The sequence below is a fragment of the Ctenocephalides felis genome, unplaced genomic scaffold, assembly GCF_003426905.1.
Source record: "Ctenocephalides felis isolate EL2017-DRISC unplaced genomic scaffold, ASM342690v1 CF-g0.4_SCAFFOLD_00315, whole genome shotgun sequence".
Taxonomy (NCBI): domain Eukaryota; kingdom Metazoa; phylum Arthropoda; class Insecta; order Siphonaptera; family Pulicidae; genus Ctenocephalides; species Ctenocephalides felis.
The window spans coordinates 938-17,839 of NW_020536469.1; the positions used below are offsets into that span (position 1 = coordinate 938).

A 16,902-nucleotide genomic window follows, 5' to 3' on the forward strand; every position below is an offset into this window, starting at 1 on the left:
TTAGAATTCCATGTTGACAAATCTTTAAATTACTATTTAATTTGCTTTTCTCCCAGCTATATGATAAATTAACAAAATTATGGCTGATAAAAAAAAAAACAGGCACAACCGTACCCAGTCTTCCCTATTTTTTATTATTAATATTATTATGAATATGAAGCTATTAGCTATTTAATATTGAATTTACATTTGTATTAGAATTAATTCAATATGTGTACAGTAATTTCCAAATGACGAAATTCCAACTTTAACATATCACGAAGAAGGGTTGTGTTGTTTTCTAAAATTAACTAAATTTGTTCTAAATGTTAATAAATAGATAAATATATATATATATATATATATATATATATTAATATATTACAAATTAATTATATTAAATAAGTTTAAGTAATTAATCCAAGAAGGTAAAATAATACGTCGAATTTTTTTCCTTTATTTGCTATGGGTTTTATTCTAAATAAAACTTATAGTATACCATTACCCATTTTTATTTTTGCGTCGGAGATTGTCTGTTTTATAAAATAATTATTTTGGTTTTACCTAATGTTTTGTGATTATGGTAAATACATTCCAATAAAAGCAGCAGCCGGAGAGTTGCGAAAACAAATTGTTCGTTATATTAGAAAAGCTTGAACTTTCTCTGCACGCGCCAAACTCATTACCAACAAACATAGAATGACCATACCAAAATAGAGTTTGAGTCATACGGAAATAGAAAATCCATATAAAATTCTGCCCGTTTTTTTGTATAGTTTTTAATAGTACTAAATTTGGAAAATAATATACAATACACCACTTCGAACAAGTCGGTACTTTAGTGTACTTCTTTTTCGGTCTATATCAACATTTATATTAGTTGTTGCTTGCAGTGCTCATCTGTTAACAGACTTTAATCTCGATGGGTCAGAGTGGTATTTACGGAATTATATTCTACTGCATCACATATATTCCATAGGTGGATGTATGGTACATGTGTGGTGGATTAGATTGACAGTTGGTCATACTACAAAACTGTAAATATTGCATAAATCCAATACATATCTCGGTATACACGTTTTACTCTTGACTGCTCTGTTACTTCAACAGTCTGTCAGTGTAAAAAACTTGGACTGCGCAACGAGTTAATAGGGTTCACAAATTAGATTATAAATGCATTCGTTATGGAAATGCGTCTAAGTTGCCGGACGACGCGGCAAAACCATGTGTACGGATTCATATTTTTATTTATATTAATTGAAAATTAGAGTCGGGGAGTTTTTGCACGACTGATACACTGGAAAATGTTATCTCATGTTGCGCGTATGAAGTTTTTTTTTATTTCATTTTTAATAATAATCAGATTTTAATTACCTTCTATGAGTTATTTTGATTTACATTAATTGAATATATAATTATAGATAGTAGTTACGCCAATGGGTAATTACTATTAGATACAATTTATTGAATCTTGACAATATAGTCTTGATAATTCTGGTGTAAGAAGCAGCGGAGCAACGAGTGAATTCGGGTGATTTTCTTATTTGTGATGATGATTAGTGGATGTTGTTTTTATAAAATCTTCAATATATAGCACATTCAGATTGTCATGCAGTTTTATTACTCACGTACCAGGGTGCACCTGTCATCATTCTGAGTAATCTACATTAGATTGCTAGATGACCAGATATGAATTATTATCGTTTCATAAACCAAAATTTTGAGCTAATAGAGCTTCCTAACTCTGGTTTTGATAGTTTTGATTATTATTGTGATGTGATGCTTCCATGTTAGTCTGCGGTCTAGATGCATATCTAGGTCTAAGCTAGAAAAGTTTCTTACAGTTATTGGTATTTTTCAAACAAACAAACAAACAGAAATACAGTTCAATAATTTTGCACAAAGGTGCTACGCATAGGGGCGATATACGTATTAATTATTCTATAATATTGTCCTCACCAATGTGTAATAACTGAAATGAGATTATGACGTTATAAATATATGAGCAAAGCATTTGAATTAGTAAGTGGTATGTAAAAAATTCAATCAAAATTAAAATTAAAAACATTTTATTAGAATATGCTTTAAACCTAAAACCCAAATTATATTTATTGAAATTAAATCAAATTTTAAATAAAGATAGTATTTTTAAATAAAACTTTTAATAAAAATTAGTATGACTACTAAGTCAAGTTCTATGTGTATGTGGTTGGTTGAATACTAAATATATTATCTTATTTTTATGAAAGAATCTAATGTAAATTGCGTATCTCTTATTGTATAAAACTATATAATAATTTAATTCCAAGTTCTGTATGTTTAAATTCACAATTTTACTTAATTTAATTATCTTTGCAGGCACTCTCACAGTCAATGTCAGCGTGTTATTGTTGAGTCTAGCTTCGCCAGACGAGTCAAGTTTGGTGAGTATATATTTGTTATTAAACACTAATTGGCATATTTTATAAAGGTAGATATACATAACATTTAGATAAGCAATCAAATTCTTAAATCAGTAATAAGAGCTATACATGTTCTATATTGCTGTGATATATATATCTTTAACCTACAACTTGTAGGTGTTTCTAGAATGCTACACACTGATTATACCCTACCTGTTCAGATATTTTTATTAAGTTTTTGATTCAATGCTGATGAGGTATATTATTGCTAACGAAGGGCAGGTCTGTAACTGAACTTTGAGGGTCCGTCATTTTTGACGGAATTTTGACAAAATTTTTCCAAAAGTGTTCGAAAGATATTGGTTGGGAATTTTTATGATTTTTTTTTGACGGTAGATATGATAATTTTATAGATCATACTAAAATATTACGGTCCTATGACAAGTTGTTTAATTTTAAAAGTTCTTCAAAGATTCGGTAGAGGAATAGTAACAGCAACTATACATCTTTATTTTGTAGAAATATATTCCGAGTATCTCAAGATCAACCTTAAAAACTGTTACAACCAGTACCTAACTTCTTTATTTATTTACTTCAAACCTTATTGTTTAGTAATGCCCATCCTGATTTTTTCTACACTTCGTAAATTTACAAATCGTGCATCGTATTAAATATTTCTTTACAACGTAAATCCGAGCATTATCAATGCATTTGCTTTGAGCCGCGTAGCCGATCCATTAAAATATACATGGGGACTCGAAACCAAAACCCTTCTAATCCCAGATTGACCGTATCTTGCTGTATCGCGAATAACAGACGACCCCCATATTAAACAATACACGGAGATGAACAAATATTACATAGCATGATATATTTGGATTCATTTGTGACGATGTATATATACACTGAACATGCGGGCTTCTTGCGAATTGAATTTGCTCACAACTAATACGGTTATACCACAAACTGTGGTATAACCGACATCGTATATGGAATAATCTTAGTTGCAGCTTCCGCGAGCCGGTACATGGATTCATATAACATATATTGGGTTCTGTATTAGTAAACGTTTTTGTGGTTTATTAACCCTACATTGTTGTCTTTTGATCCATCCATCCGTTTTGGATGACCTATTTAGATCAAGGTGGTGTGATTTAAACAAGTTTATTGATAGTCGCAAGCAAAACTTCGTCTTTATATAAACATAACTGGCTAATTAATGGATGGCTTTCAGCGTAAATCAGGTTATTCAATGATATGCTATTAAGGGGGTTGTTCTTTTTTCGTTACAAAAAATGCAAGGTATTCGTTTTTGTTGTTTCTCGAAATGTATTTATCATAGAGACATGCGGTTTAAACAAAATTTACAAAATCATAGAATATTACGTGATTTTCTTCTTTTTTTTTGCGCCGTCATTTTTTAACCAGGGGGCGCCAAAGTCGGTCTTGCAAAATCGATCTCTTTTGCGGTGCCACAGATAAATCCGTTGCGCATCGCCCGAAACAAAAAAAAAGAAACTACGTTGAAGAAGAAGTTTGAATCCAGTCCCCCTACCAAAATGAAAGAAAAAAAGCAAGAAGGAAAAAAATGGCAGCTATTTAAAAAAAAGTGTCAAAAAGGCCTTTTTTTGGGGCGAGAACCTTCGCAAAATTTTTTGCGTAATGTTATCAAGTTGTTTGAGGTAGGGGGACTCGGTATTGCAGTGGTGAACAAATGAAAATGACTTGTAGTTTTTGTTTAATTTGTGGCACCGCATTGAAAAAAGTCAATTTGAGAAAAACGTATTTAAAGTTTTTAATATAATGTACTAAATACACCATTTAATTTAATGTACTAAATACACCATGGTGTTCAAAGATGCTGACACATTAAAAAGGTCATGTGCATGAGGTATTATAATGAAAAAGAGAGCAGCTGGCATACAATAGCTCGCGGAGCGATAAAAAAACGGTTTCAGAGGATCATACATATAGAGATATATATATAACTTCGTCAAAAAAATAGATATTGAGATGATTTTTTTTTAAATGATTCTAAGGTTTTTATCTTTCATAATATCAAAAAATCTTAAAACCGAATCATAGAAAAATAAAAAAAGAACAACCCCCTTAACGCTTTCGGTACAGATGTCGTCTCTGGACGGCATTCACATGACGTGCTGTGTGTACGAATGTCGTTCCTGGACGACTTAAGGTCAAGCCGAAACGAGGTGATAGTATTGACCTTAACTGTCCTAAAAAAAATGAAAAAAAATCTCACCACAAAATTATGAGCATTAAAGTGGAACTCAGAGCTGTGGTAAAATTATAACCGTTTTTTGCTTATTGTGGTTAACTTTTATTAATTTTGTTACATTTAAACTTTGAAACCGTAAGCATATATAACATTTCTAAGACGACAATCGAAAAGAATAACACAATAGCCCCAAAATTTTAAGAATTAAGACTTTTTGTCGAACTATGAATTTAAAGTTTTTGAAATCAGTCGACTTTGAAAGGGCCTTCTTAAAAAAATTCACCAAAATGTGTTAACATGTTTTATCAAAAGTTGACGCATTTGATCGGTATTGTAACATGGTAAAAACTTGATAATTTGACAAAAAATATGAAAACATGAAATGATAAATATATTTTACAGACAGTTACATGAAACCAGAAATTGTTATGTGAATATTGCGTTATTGCAGGTATATTAATCAGTTTTATCACAGTTCGACACACACATGTATATATATATATATATATATATATATATATATATATATATATATATGGGTCTTAAAATCCACGAACCATAACATAATCCCTCGTGACTTGGTATATTTAGGACACAAATTTATATTTCTATGATATGTTTAGGCTGGGTTTGTAAAAGGGTTTATCAAAGGGTTGATTATTATATACATGTTGCGATAAATTATTTTGATACGAATGAATAATCAAGTTCGTCTCAACCTTCTGAATAATTTATTTATGTTTTATAGGTCGTATTCTAAATTTTATTCTACTATTATTACATAGTAATTAAAATAAATATTCATTTGTAAGGTAATTTAAGTATGAAAATTAAACAACGTTTGAGAAAATAAAATGCGCGCCATGCAAGAGTGTAGAGATTGGGCTGAGTTCATATAGGAGGAGTAAATATCATACTGATTTTTCTGGGTCCAAATCTTGTCGACGTTTTATTTTTGTAATATTACTTTGCATAAATATTAAAGAAATCACTTATTTTAATAATTACCATTAAAGAGTGTTTCAGATAAATTCGTTTGTTTATAATTATTATTTTGTTATACAAGTGAATATACACTTGTAGTGTATAGATACGCAAAGATCCAATTTGACTTTGAGCAATTATATTGTGAAAACCAAACCAAATACATCACAACAAATACCACATATAGAACAAACAACTATCTGACTATGTTCAGTAAAATCCTAGCTAATTCATAAATGTCGAAATGTGTTTTTTTTACTGATTTCAAAAATTTATTATCTGGTTATTTATACTTCATAGGAGGTAAAATGGGACGGCCAGGGGGTAAACAGATTTAGTGTCTTATTTTTAATTTTAAAGGAATTTCAAGAAAAAATATTTAACCGATGCGTAATAATAAATTTATAGGTACATTTTTTTTTCAAAAATTGCATCGTATATAAACTGGATCTGGTATTTTGTCAGAAATATTCATCAGCAGAGTTATTAGAATAACTAATGATTTAACTTATTACTTTTTTGTAAATTTTTTTTTCAACTTAATTTACTTTTTATGTACTATTTTTGTTGTCAGGGTAAAGGTTCAGTTGTACTTTTATATCCCACCCACGTGTAAGCTTTTATAGAGGTTATATAAAAAACTGTTGAATCTAACTTTAAATTAACAAAACATCTTATAAAACCATTAAGTTATTATGTATACATTAAAATTATATTAAGGTCTTGTAAACTAAACAACAGTGCTCATAACCAAAAAATTAACGAAAGAAAATGGTTTTGTTATGGGTTTTCAAACATTGTTTTTTTATCTCCCGATAGCAAGGTCGTAAAAATCAAGGAATGGCTGGTTAAACATCTTTTTCCTTCTACTTTCAAATATTGTTGTTAAAAATTTTCTACCTGCCCTTTAAACCTCGCTCTAGCCTATATGCTGTTGAATAATACTTATTATAATTTGTTAAATCGTGTATTTCAATTTGGTATAGTGCAGTCAAACTAATTTCGTGAAAATTGTTTTCCTATTTTCCTCCAAACGTTGAGAGATGTGTACACAACGGTCATGAATAATATATTTTGCAATGAAAACGTGGTTGCATAGCGCTCAGCCAATCCTCCGAGCTCCGACGGATAGAGATGACTTGTATCGGACAGTTAGCCATGCAATATTGTTGATTGCACACATTTATAAAGAGAATCGAATAATCAAATTTGGCTAGTTTTGTTCAATTTTATTTGGTATTTAATAAACAGTATCATTACGCTTAATACGGGGAAAGTAGAACGCAAAGCTAAATAGCGCTAAACGGCGCTTAACATGTGAATAATGAAATTAGGGTAAGATGGATTATAAATTGGCTTGGAAAAAATTTAGAATATTTATCAACGTTGCATATATTTTAATAAAAATACAATCAAATATTTATTTCACACACAAATAAAAATAATATAAACGAAAATACTTATGTATCATAACATTTACGACTCTAAGTCGGAACATTTAGTCTATTATGCCAAAAGGCATATAATATATTTTACGATTTTCTCTGTCGATTTTTTGATTCCGATTTTAACTTGATGTTTTCAAGAAGTTATTGATAAGTGATAATAACACCTCTTGCTTTTGAACGCATGATATTTTTTAACAAATTAATTCATATTTTTAGTCATAGTTTTTAGCGACCATCATTGAAAGTTCCTTTTGTTCTTCTTCGAAATGATTACTATCAATATTTTTACTTTATTCTTGTTTAGAATTAGTTAATTGGTATAGGTCATTATTAGACTAGCTGCTGATTCTTCGATATCTTTTACTCTAATATCTATTGATTTTTCTGAAATCTTTATATCAACCTTGATTTTACTCATATTTTGGAACAACTTTGATCAGAAATGAAAGAGCGCTACACGCTTAAATAAAGCATTATTTCTATTCGATCTAACTATTAAATTCAATAATAACAAATAGAGTTATTAGTAATTAAATAACTTTAATTCACATCTAATTTAATTTTAATGATTTGATGGTTTCAATGTTTAACTGCAATCCATAATAATGCAAAGTTATTTAGTTCACATATATTTTTTTTATTATACATACTCTATTTTTCGTATTAAATAGTCTTTACTACAGCTTATGTTGCGAATATACCTGGAAACTAATAAAAAATGCAAAGTTTATATCTTTATATGTATATATATATATATATATATATATATATGTATGAATGTATATGAAATATTTAAACTACATATGGTACATCAAGTAGAGTCGCATTTAAAAAAACATGATTTACTTTTTAGTTTTATTTACGTCTCTAAATGCTTTCATCTTTCATTTCGGTAAGTTTAGTTAAAATAGTTGAAGTGAATATTATATCTAACTGATTGAGGTATGTTGTATTTTTCAGTTAAAATTAAAATATGTGACAACAATTTTTTATAGTTTTTTAGCTCATTGCCTTTCGCTATTTATACAGTACATACTTGATATATTATGTTGTATGGTCAACAGAGCTAATATTCCAGCTTTTAAAACATGCATTTTACTAGTTCAATAATTCAATTTTTCATAGTTTAATTAAAAGTTCTAACATTTATCAATTATCAATTATTTATGCTCTCATTTACATTCTATGTACTTTTCCTAAAACACTTTTTCCTTTTTTGTTCTAATTTAGTTTTCATTCAATATAATATGTATATACTTATTAATAACGCTATGCTTTTAACTAATATGTAAATTTATTTAATAATTTTTATTTATGGATTTAGTCATTATTTTCTCATATCATGCATAAAATATTGTAGGCAAAATTTTTTTTTTTTTTTTTTTTTTTTTTTGAACTCAGTTTTATTTAGCAATCAGAAATACATAAAGATTCCTATGAGCTAAAATGACAAAATTTATGAGTGATGCCTAAGAAGAACTCCAATGAGAACTTCTCAGTTTTACAATTAGTATGATATATTAGACCTAATCTAAGACTAAGTCTAGGGGCCATTGTCGTTTCAACCTCCTAATGCCAAAAGGTTGAGTAACGTCAACTATAGAAGGATTCAAATGTGAGTCCAGTTTGCGCTTATATTTTTCTTTAACTTCTTTAAACGTTAATTGCACCGTTTTCATATTGAGGTCGCTGTGAATGGTCTCATTTGTCACGTACCACGGAGAATTAAGAATTGAACGTAAAATTTTTGACTGAGTTCTCTGCATTATAACTATATTGGATTTGTAAGCACATCCCCAGAGCTCAATTCCGTAGGTCCAGATTGGTTTAATAATCGATTTATATAGCAGCAACTTATTTTCGACAGAGAGCTTCGACTTTTTACGCAGTAGCCAATCAAATTCTTTTATTTTGATCATTATTTGCTGCTTTTTTGTTTTTATATGGCTTTTCCAAGTAAGTCTGCTATCTAAATGGAGACCAAGATATTTCACTATGTTCTGTTTCGGAATCTGGACGTTATTTAAATAAATTGGAGGACACGTACCCTCTCTCAGGGTAAATGTGATATGAACTGATTTGGTTTCATTTATGCAAATCTTCCATTTAGCAAGCCACATTTCTAGTTCATTGATAAGTTCTTGCGTTTGTCGGGAAGCTTGATCAGCACTGTGATTACTGCTTAGTATGGCAATATCGTCAGCGAATGTAGCAATTGTCAGATTTTCAAGTAATGGGAGGTCCTTTGTGTATAATACATATAAGAAGGGTCCAAAAATACTACCTTGTGGAACACCTGACATTATTTTGTGAAAATCAGATGTTACTTGATTTACTTTCACTTGAAAAATCCTATCTTGTAGATAGGATTTTAAAATCCCATAATACCTGGATGGAAGGTATGTTTTAATTTTATATAAAAGTCCTGGGTGCCAAACTTTATCGAATGCTTGTCGAACATCCAGGAAAACACCACTACAAAATTGCTTATTTTCAAATGACTTGAGTACAGTGTCAATAACCCTGTGAACTTGCTGTGTGGTCGAATGTTCACGTCTAAAGCCAAATTGATGATAGGGGATCCAATCTGAAGGAAGCTCGTTGTTGATTTGGTCCAAAAGGATCCTTTCAAGCAGTTTAGATATTACGGGAAGCAAGGATATTGGTCTATATGAAGATACCTCAGTCAAGTTTTTCCCTTTTTTAGGAATCATTAATATTTGGGCAGTCTTAAATGATTTTGGCCAATACTCTACTCTTAGTATGGCATTAAATATATAAGTTATTAAAACAATCGTTTTCTTAGGAAGTTCTTTCAACGCCCTTGCTGTTATTTTGTCAAAACCAGGCGATTTTCTTGTATTTAACATCTGGATTTGAGAGTTGACTTCTTTGGGTTTGATAGGTTTGAAAGATTGTGAAGACTGTAGAGGTTTAAGCAATTCTTCTTCAATCTCTTTATCAATGGTGGAATCAAATGGTTTAAAAACATTAGACAAGTATTTAGCAAATAGGTGCGCTTTGTCTTCTTCACTTCTTGCCCAAGGATCATTAGCACTGTTTCTAATAGGTGAAGAAAAGAATTTAGGCTTCTTCACATTACTAGCTGCTTTCCATATCGAGTTATCTGATCCTGATAGATTATTAATGTACTTTTCAAAATTTTCATTTCTGACTTGCCTAAGTTTGCTTTTAAGTTCTCTGCAAAGTTTATTGTATGTATTTTTATCGTCAGGTCTATGATTTTGTTGCCATTTACCTCTAGCACGTCTTTTTTTCCGAATAAGCTCTTTGATTTCCAACGGAATATCTTGGAATGCAGGTGATGCTTGAGTTTTAGGAGTTGCTTCTTGAATTGAAGTCTTAATGTGTTGAAGCAAATCTTCAGTAGCCTTGTCAATTTCAGCGTCGCTTTTGAGACTGATATGTAAATTTGTTCGCTCTTTCAAAACTTCTCGAAATGTTTTCCCAATTTGTATAGTAGGCAAAATTTGAATGAATACATTATTTTCATCATATGTCATTCAACTGAATGTAATGATCTAAACCAAATATACCTATATAACAATATTTTTGCATAACCAACTTCTGGTGAAATTGCATGTTGAAATTGTGCCAATTTACATTTTTTTCGCAAGTACATTCGTTCTGTTTACATTCAGTGAATATATGCAAAGACTTTCTTGTCGAAAATGCTCTTGCATACTAGAAAATTGAATATTTAGTTAAAAAGAAGATTGCTTTTTAAAAAAATATATTGAAATTTTTCATCACTTTTAGAATTCGTAAAATTTACTTTCTGTAATTTTTTTGTCAGACTCCAATTAATTTAGTTACTTATTATTCGCACTTGACGATGTAGTGCTAATAGTGGTGAGTTATAGTTAATATAAAAAAATTAAATAAACGAAAATAATTTTTTTATATATCTTTACGTTCCAAAGGTTTTTATGGTTATTTTGACATACAAAAACATAACATAGAAAAATGGATGTATGTGTATGTATGGGACATGTTGATTAGTATTTGGCTAAAGGCAGGTCCAGCCGTTTCGAAGATACAGGGCACAAAAATGGTAATTCAGTTTTTGAGATAATGGACCGACTGAAAAATTCAAAATATAAAAAAACTTTAACTAGTGGTGCATGGCATAGTGCTTTAAGGCAAACTTCCCGTATCGTAATTAAGCGTTTTTAAAAGCTCTTGTCAAAAAAGAAAAAAAAAAAAAATTGAGAAATCTTATTTTTTTTAAACATTTTGTCAATTTTGCAAACATTTGAAAAATTTTAATATTGAATTTTTTTAAAAAAATGCTTCTATTGAAAATACTTATATTTTAATCTATAATATAAACATCAATCGCAAAATATGTTGGTAAGCGCATAACTCAACAACGCCTAGACCAATTTGGCGAATTCTTTTTTTAAAATGTTTGCTGAAGTCCAAGGATGGTTTTTACGGCGAGAAAATATCGAATAATTGCCGGGAAAACCCTAAAAACAGCCCTTTTCTTTTTTACATACAAACTTTTTCACATAGTATTTTCATATTTTTGCCATCGGGTCTGGAATATTTTCTCAAGTCCATGGAGGGCTTTGGGTCTGATTTTTTTTACTGTGCTCCAATTTGTATGAAATTGTAAAATTAGTTTATCTTACTCTCAAATTCAAAAGTGAAAATAATTTAGACTCATTTGACATTTCCCCGGGGGATGACATGCCTCTTAGAGGTGTAATTTATTTTTTTCAAAAAACGTCGGATATCGATAAAAGAACTAATTATAAGAAAAAAATGTTTTATAATGTTTTTCAAAAAAGCAAATACTCATCATTTTATTTAAAGCAGTTGTACATTTAAGATCCATATGGGTTGATAAAAACATAATAATTTTTAACTAATTGGTAAATATCATTAAAAAAAATTTGAACTTTTGAATTGTAAACTTAAGTACAGGACAACGCCTGCCGGGTCATCTAGTATACAATAAAAAATTCTTATATTATAACATTTTGTTAATTTTGAAAACATTTGTAAAATTTAAATTTTAAAATAAAATTAAAAAATTCTTTCTTCTTTTGAAAATACTTATAATTTTTGAAAACTATTTTTTTTCAACTTGGATTTTTTTGAAATTTCTTGAAGGCATTTGAGTCCCATTCATTTCGGTTGATCCAGGCTGTCAAAAATATTTGATTTTTGACCGCTAACTGGAATATTTCTATACTAATTTTTTGGACCTCCGAAAAAATTGTATTTTCTCTACTATACAGTTTTTCTTTTCGAGTGACTTTCTTCATTCTCTCTCTCCAATCTTGCTTCTAACTTTTAATGCTATTTAACTCCTATATTCATTTACTTCTTCATTCTTATTTTTAACTACTCATGTTTTAATATTTTTCATAATATATATATATATATATATATATATATATATAGATATATATATATATATATATATATATATATATATATGTATATATATATATATTTCTCCTAATTCAATTCAACTATTTTAATTCTGCAATTTTTAATTCAACAATGCAAATTTTTATGCCGATGCTAGGACTCGAACCCAGTGCTACTGACTGAGCTATGTCCGCCACTATTTATACTTTATAAATTATATGAATATTTTTGTATTATTTCAAAAGCAAATAGATATTTTTTTAATAATTCTAAGCGAACACGTCCAAAAGTATACAAAATAATTCGTATTTAGAAAAGTCTCAAATACTTATAAATATCAAATCCGGCTTTGGACCTGTGAGTGACATGTGTCTAGTGGGGTCAATAAGCTACGCGATTGATACGACGAAACCCTAGATTTCGTGTGACAGATTGTAAATGGGTTTTATGTGATATATAAAGTAGGCCAGATAGCATATGCATACGTCTTATTATGACCTCATAACACTTTTTAGGGGCAGATGTCGATGCTGATATTATCAGTATATAAAATCATAACTCATAGAGCAAATGTTTTACGCATACCTCACAAAAATGAACGGGGGAATGAGATTTGTGGGATAATTTATATGGTAATATGTATTTCTTAAGCATGAAAAAACTTTTCTTCTACAAGTTACAAAGTAATAACTGTTTATAATTATTATTCTCATAATTATATTAAAGGACATATGATCAACAGAGAATATTTTATGCAATTTCTTTTAAACCAACTTTATTTAATAGTAGGATATACTGTGTACGGTTGTGCACCTTTTTTTCTGATCAGTAGTAATTTTGTTAATTTACTAGTGAGCTGGGTGAAAAGTAAATTAAATGGTAAATTGAACATTTGTTTTCCGTCCACACTCCCAAGAACGGCTGTGACCGATAAAAACAGATTAATTAACAATATATATAAAAACCAAAATAACTTTTATTGACAGAAACGATTTTATTGACAGAAATATGTAACGCAATACAAGATAATCCTTTAACCAAATCTTATGAATATCATAAAACAATTTTATAAAAACATATTTTTTTAAATAAAGTTAAAAAGAATTCTTTGTAAAACCTTGTTTTTTCTTATGCTAGTTAATTGCTTTTATCTATTTAATCTTTACCCGAGAAGGTCAAGAATACATTTCACAATCGTATTCACAAAATTTGTCACAACCGTACCCAACACACACTTTTGGAGACAAATCTTAGTTGTGTACGAGCTAAATTATCTATGCTAAAGCTAAATGCTGGTAATTAACTGCTAATGTTCAACTTATAGCAAAATAACAAACTTTGGACTTATGTTAATACATATAGGCGACTGAAAGCAATAATGAAAACTTGTTCGAACAAACATACTTAATCTTTCTCTCATGGATCATTTCTCAAAATCAGTATAGTTTAGCTGTTGTGATGACTGTCACTACAGTACCCTGCACAACCGTACCCAGTCACCCCTATTCCAAGTTAAAATGGTGATTCTAATAATCTAAATCTAATAAATAAATTTATAAACTAATTAAAATAATCTCGATCGAGTAAATTACATAAATAATAAAAATGTACCCGGAACGCATAAAATATATTTCATTTTATAATTTGTGTTCACTGAATTGGAACATAATAATTTAAAATGTAGCTAGTATAATATTTTAATTATTCATTAAATACTTTATATTTAAATTGCATATTCTTTACTATGAGAGCAATGTTACAATTATTCAAAGGTATTTCGCCTTTGAATGATTACTCAAACGTTTTCATAATATTGCCCGGAGCTAAATGTGTTAAATGTCTAATTGGAATATTTTATTTAATTGAAAGCTTTTGATCTTTTTTATTATTTTACGACCTCTATAATTCATTTCTTTAAACTAGAACGAATTTTATTATAATTATTAAAAAATTCAGATAAAATCGAAATATTTATAAATGTAGTAGAAAAGTTTATTTAACAGAACGTAAAACTGAACATTATCACATTATTTAATGTTTTTGTGAAGCATTAGTGCTACCAAATTTGAAAAAAAAAACTGATAAAAACGCTTGGTTTCTTCATTTTAATTGTATTTGTTTATTATTGTGATAATGATCTTAATTAAAGACAAAGTTTGAAACAATATTACCTGAACGTGTTCGATCAAATATTCTTCTTATTAAATATTTGCATCTTACCCGTAGATCCTTTAATGTAAGATAGTTTTTTGTATTACAAACATAGACGAATTTCTATATTAACTAAAATATTCAATGAAATTCTTATTAAGGATTTTTATCAAATCCATAATGGAAATATCTATAGTTCTGATTATTTAGCTTGGAATTCTCATCTAAAATTATTACTGACATGTGTAATCGACTAAAGCATCACTTATCTTCCATGAGCTACTTACTGTTAGCACGTCAGCAACCCTTATATATATATATATATATATATATATATATATATATTATGTAGCTGTGTAAGCTTATGTGAAATCAAAAGCAAATCACGTTGGACTCTATATATTTGTCAAGAATCACTATAAATTTTACCAGGAATCAATATTATTGTTTGATATTAAATTGTAGTATTTAATTTAATTAAAACAATTTATAATGATTCCATAAAGTTTTAAGGTACTTCATGAAGTGCATCTTTTTTTTGAATAGCAAAGAATTGAAATGATTTTACATAAACGTTATATTTCTTCGTGGGTTATATAATATTCACGTAAGAATATAAGAAAACGATGTCGTGCTATATTTGGATCTCATAATATACACAATATAATCAAATTATCTGAAGACATTAATGTCTCTGACATATTTTTTTTTGTTTAAAGCAACAACTGCAAAATGCTTTGTTACTACTTTAAAATCACAACCAAATTCTGCAAAATTGATGAAAATTAATGTAGTTATTCAAATAGCTACACATTTAGTTATGCACAATTTATTATGAAAAAAATATTATTTTTTAATGCATTCTGTTGTATTAAGACAGATTATTACATTATTTGTCATCTAAGGCTTGTAGAATTATAGTTTATTATTATTCTGTCCAAGATTAATAAATTTTTATTATGCAAATGTCGGCGCATACTTTATTAAAATTGGAGATGAGAATTTATGTGGGTTTAAGTTGAAATTCAATTTTTCGCAATTATGACTTTTTAATATATTGACTTCTTTAATATTGCTTTATTAAAGAGAATATTGATTTAAAACCGACTTTGTACAGCGACCGTGAACAGTTTTTTAAATTAAAGGGGTTTTCTAGCTTAGAAATTTTATGAAATCGAGTTTTGTTTTTTGATATTTTCAAAGTTTAGCTATTCAAGGATATGTGTGCAATATGATTTTATAAGATTTAAATAATTTTTGGAGATATAGCTGTTAGACCACTATAATCCTCTTGTGTTTTCTTCCTCCGCGAAGAACTGTCGATGCAATGTAGACTTTTTCCTGTAGATAGCCACCATTTTTTTCACTTCTGCTCGATTTACTTGAAATTTTGACAGACTCTTTTTATATTGACGTCTCATCACTATGAACTAAGCTCATCCCCAAATTCTTAACTTTTTTAAAAAAACTTCAGAAAAATAAAAAAAAGTTGTAATTTTTTTTCAGACAGTAGCTATTTCCTAAAAAAATGTTCAACTTGCCCGTAGTTCATACGAATGCCATATTAATTCTATATTAATAATATTTCTAATCTAAATGAGGTATATGGTCTAGTGCCCACTTATCATCTGCTAGAAATAAAACTTTTCTACTGTTTAAATTCTCATTTTTTTGTATTATTAAAACAATGATTAATAATGTATAAAAAAGATAGTAAATATATTGCTTACCTTTTTACAGCATTTTAAAAATTATATAAAATTCATGCCTTTACACTAAATAACCCCCTTATTATGACTACTTTAAAATATTATGATATACCTTTGTTTAGTCAGTTGTGACATGTTGTACTGAACCATAAAAATTAAAGTGGTACTATTTAATTTAATTCCAGAAATACGAAGTAGAATTTCTCCTGCAGCAGCAATGGTTCGATCCGCGGTTGCGATACTCGAACCAAAGTCAATACGAGTACCTGAACGCGATTCACCACCACGAAGACATTTGGCTGCCGGACACCTATTTCATCATGCACGGAGACTTCAAAGATCCTATCATACCCATGCACTTCGCGCTACGCATCTACAGGAACGGGACCATCAATTACCTCATGAGGTAATGGACGTCTGTGTCATTAGCAAATTAATCAATATATATATATATATATATATATATATATATATATATATATATATATATTGATTATCGTATATATATATCGTATATATATACTTTAATTTGATGTTGATATTATATATTTTGAACAATAAAAATAGTATAAAATACATACGTTTCA

General features: G+C 28.8%; 1 protein-coding gene across 1 annotated transcript; it reads left to right on the forward strand.

Annotated features, from left to right (window-relative positions):
• Window positions 1–2,337: 2,337 nt before the first annotated feature.
• On the forward strand, window positions 2,338–16,721 carry LOC113363389 (glutamate-gated chloride channel subunit beta-like; the record flags this gene model as incomplete). Its single annotated transcript, XM_026605890.1, has 2 exons — window positions 2,338–2,402; window positions 16,501–16,721. Coding segments are annotated over 2 exons (286 nt in total), but the record flags the coding sequence as incomplete, so codon positions are not given.
• Between the last annotated feature and the right edge of the window lie 181 nt (window positions 16,722–16,902).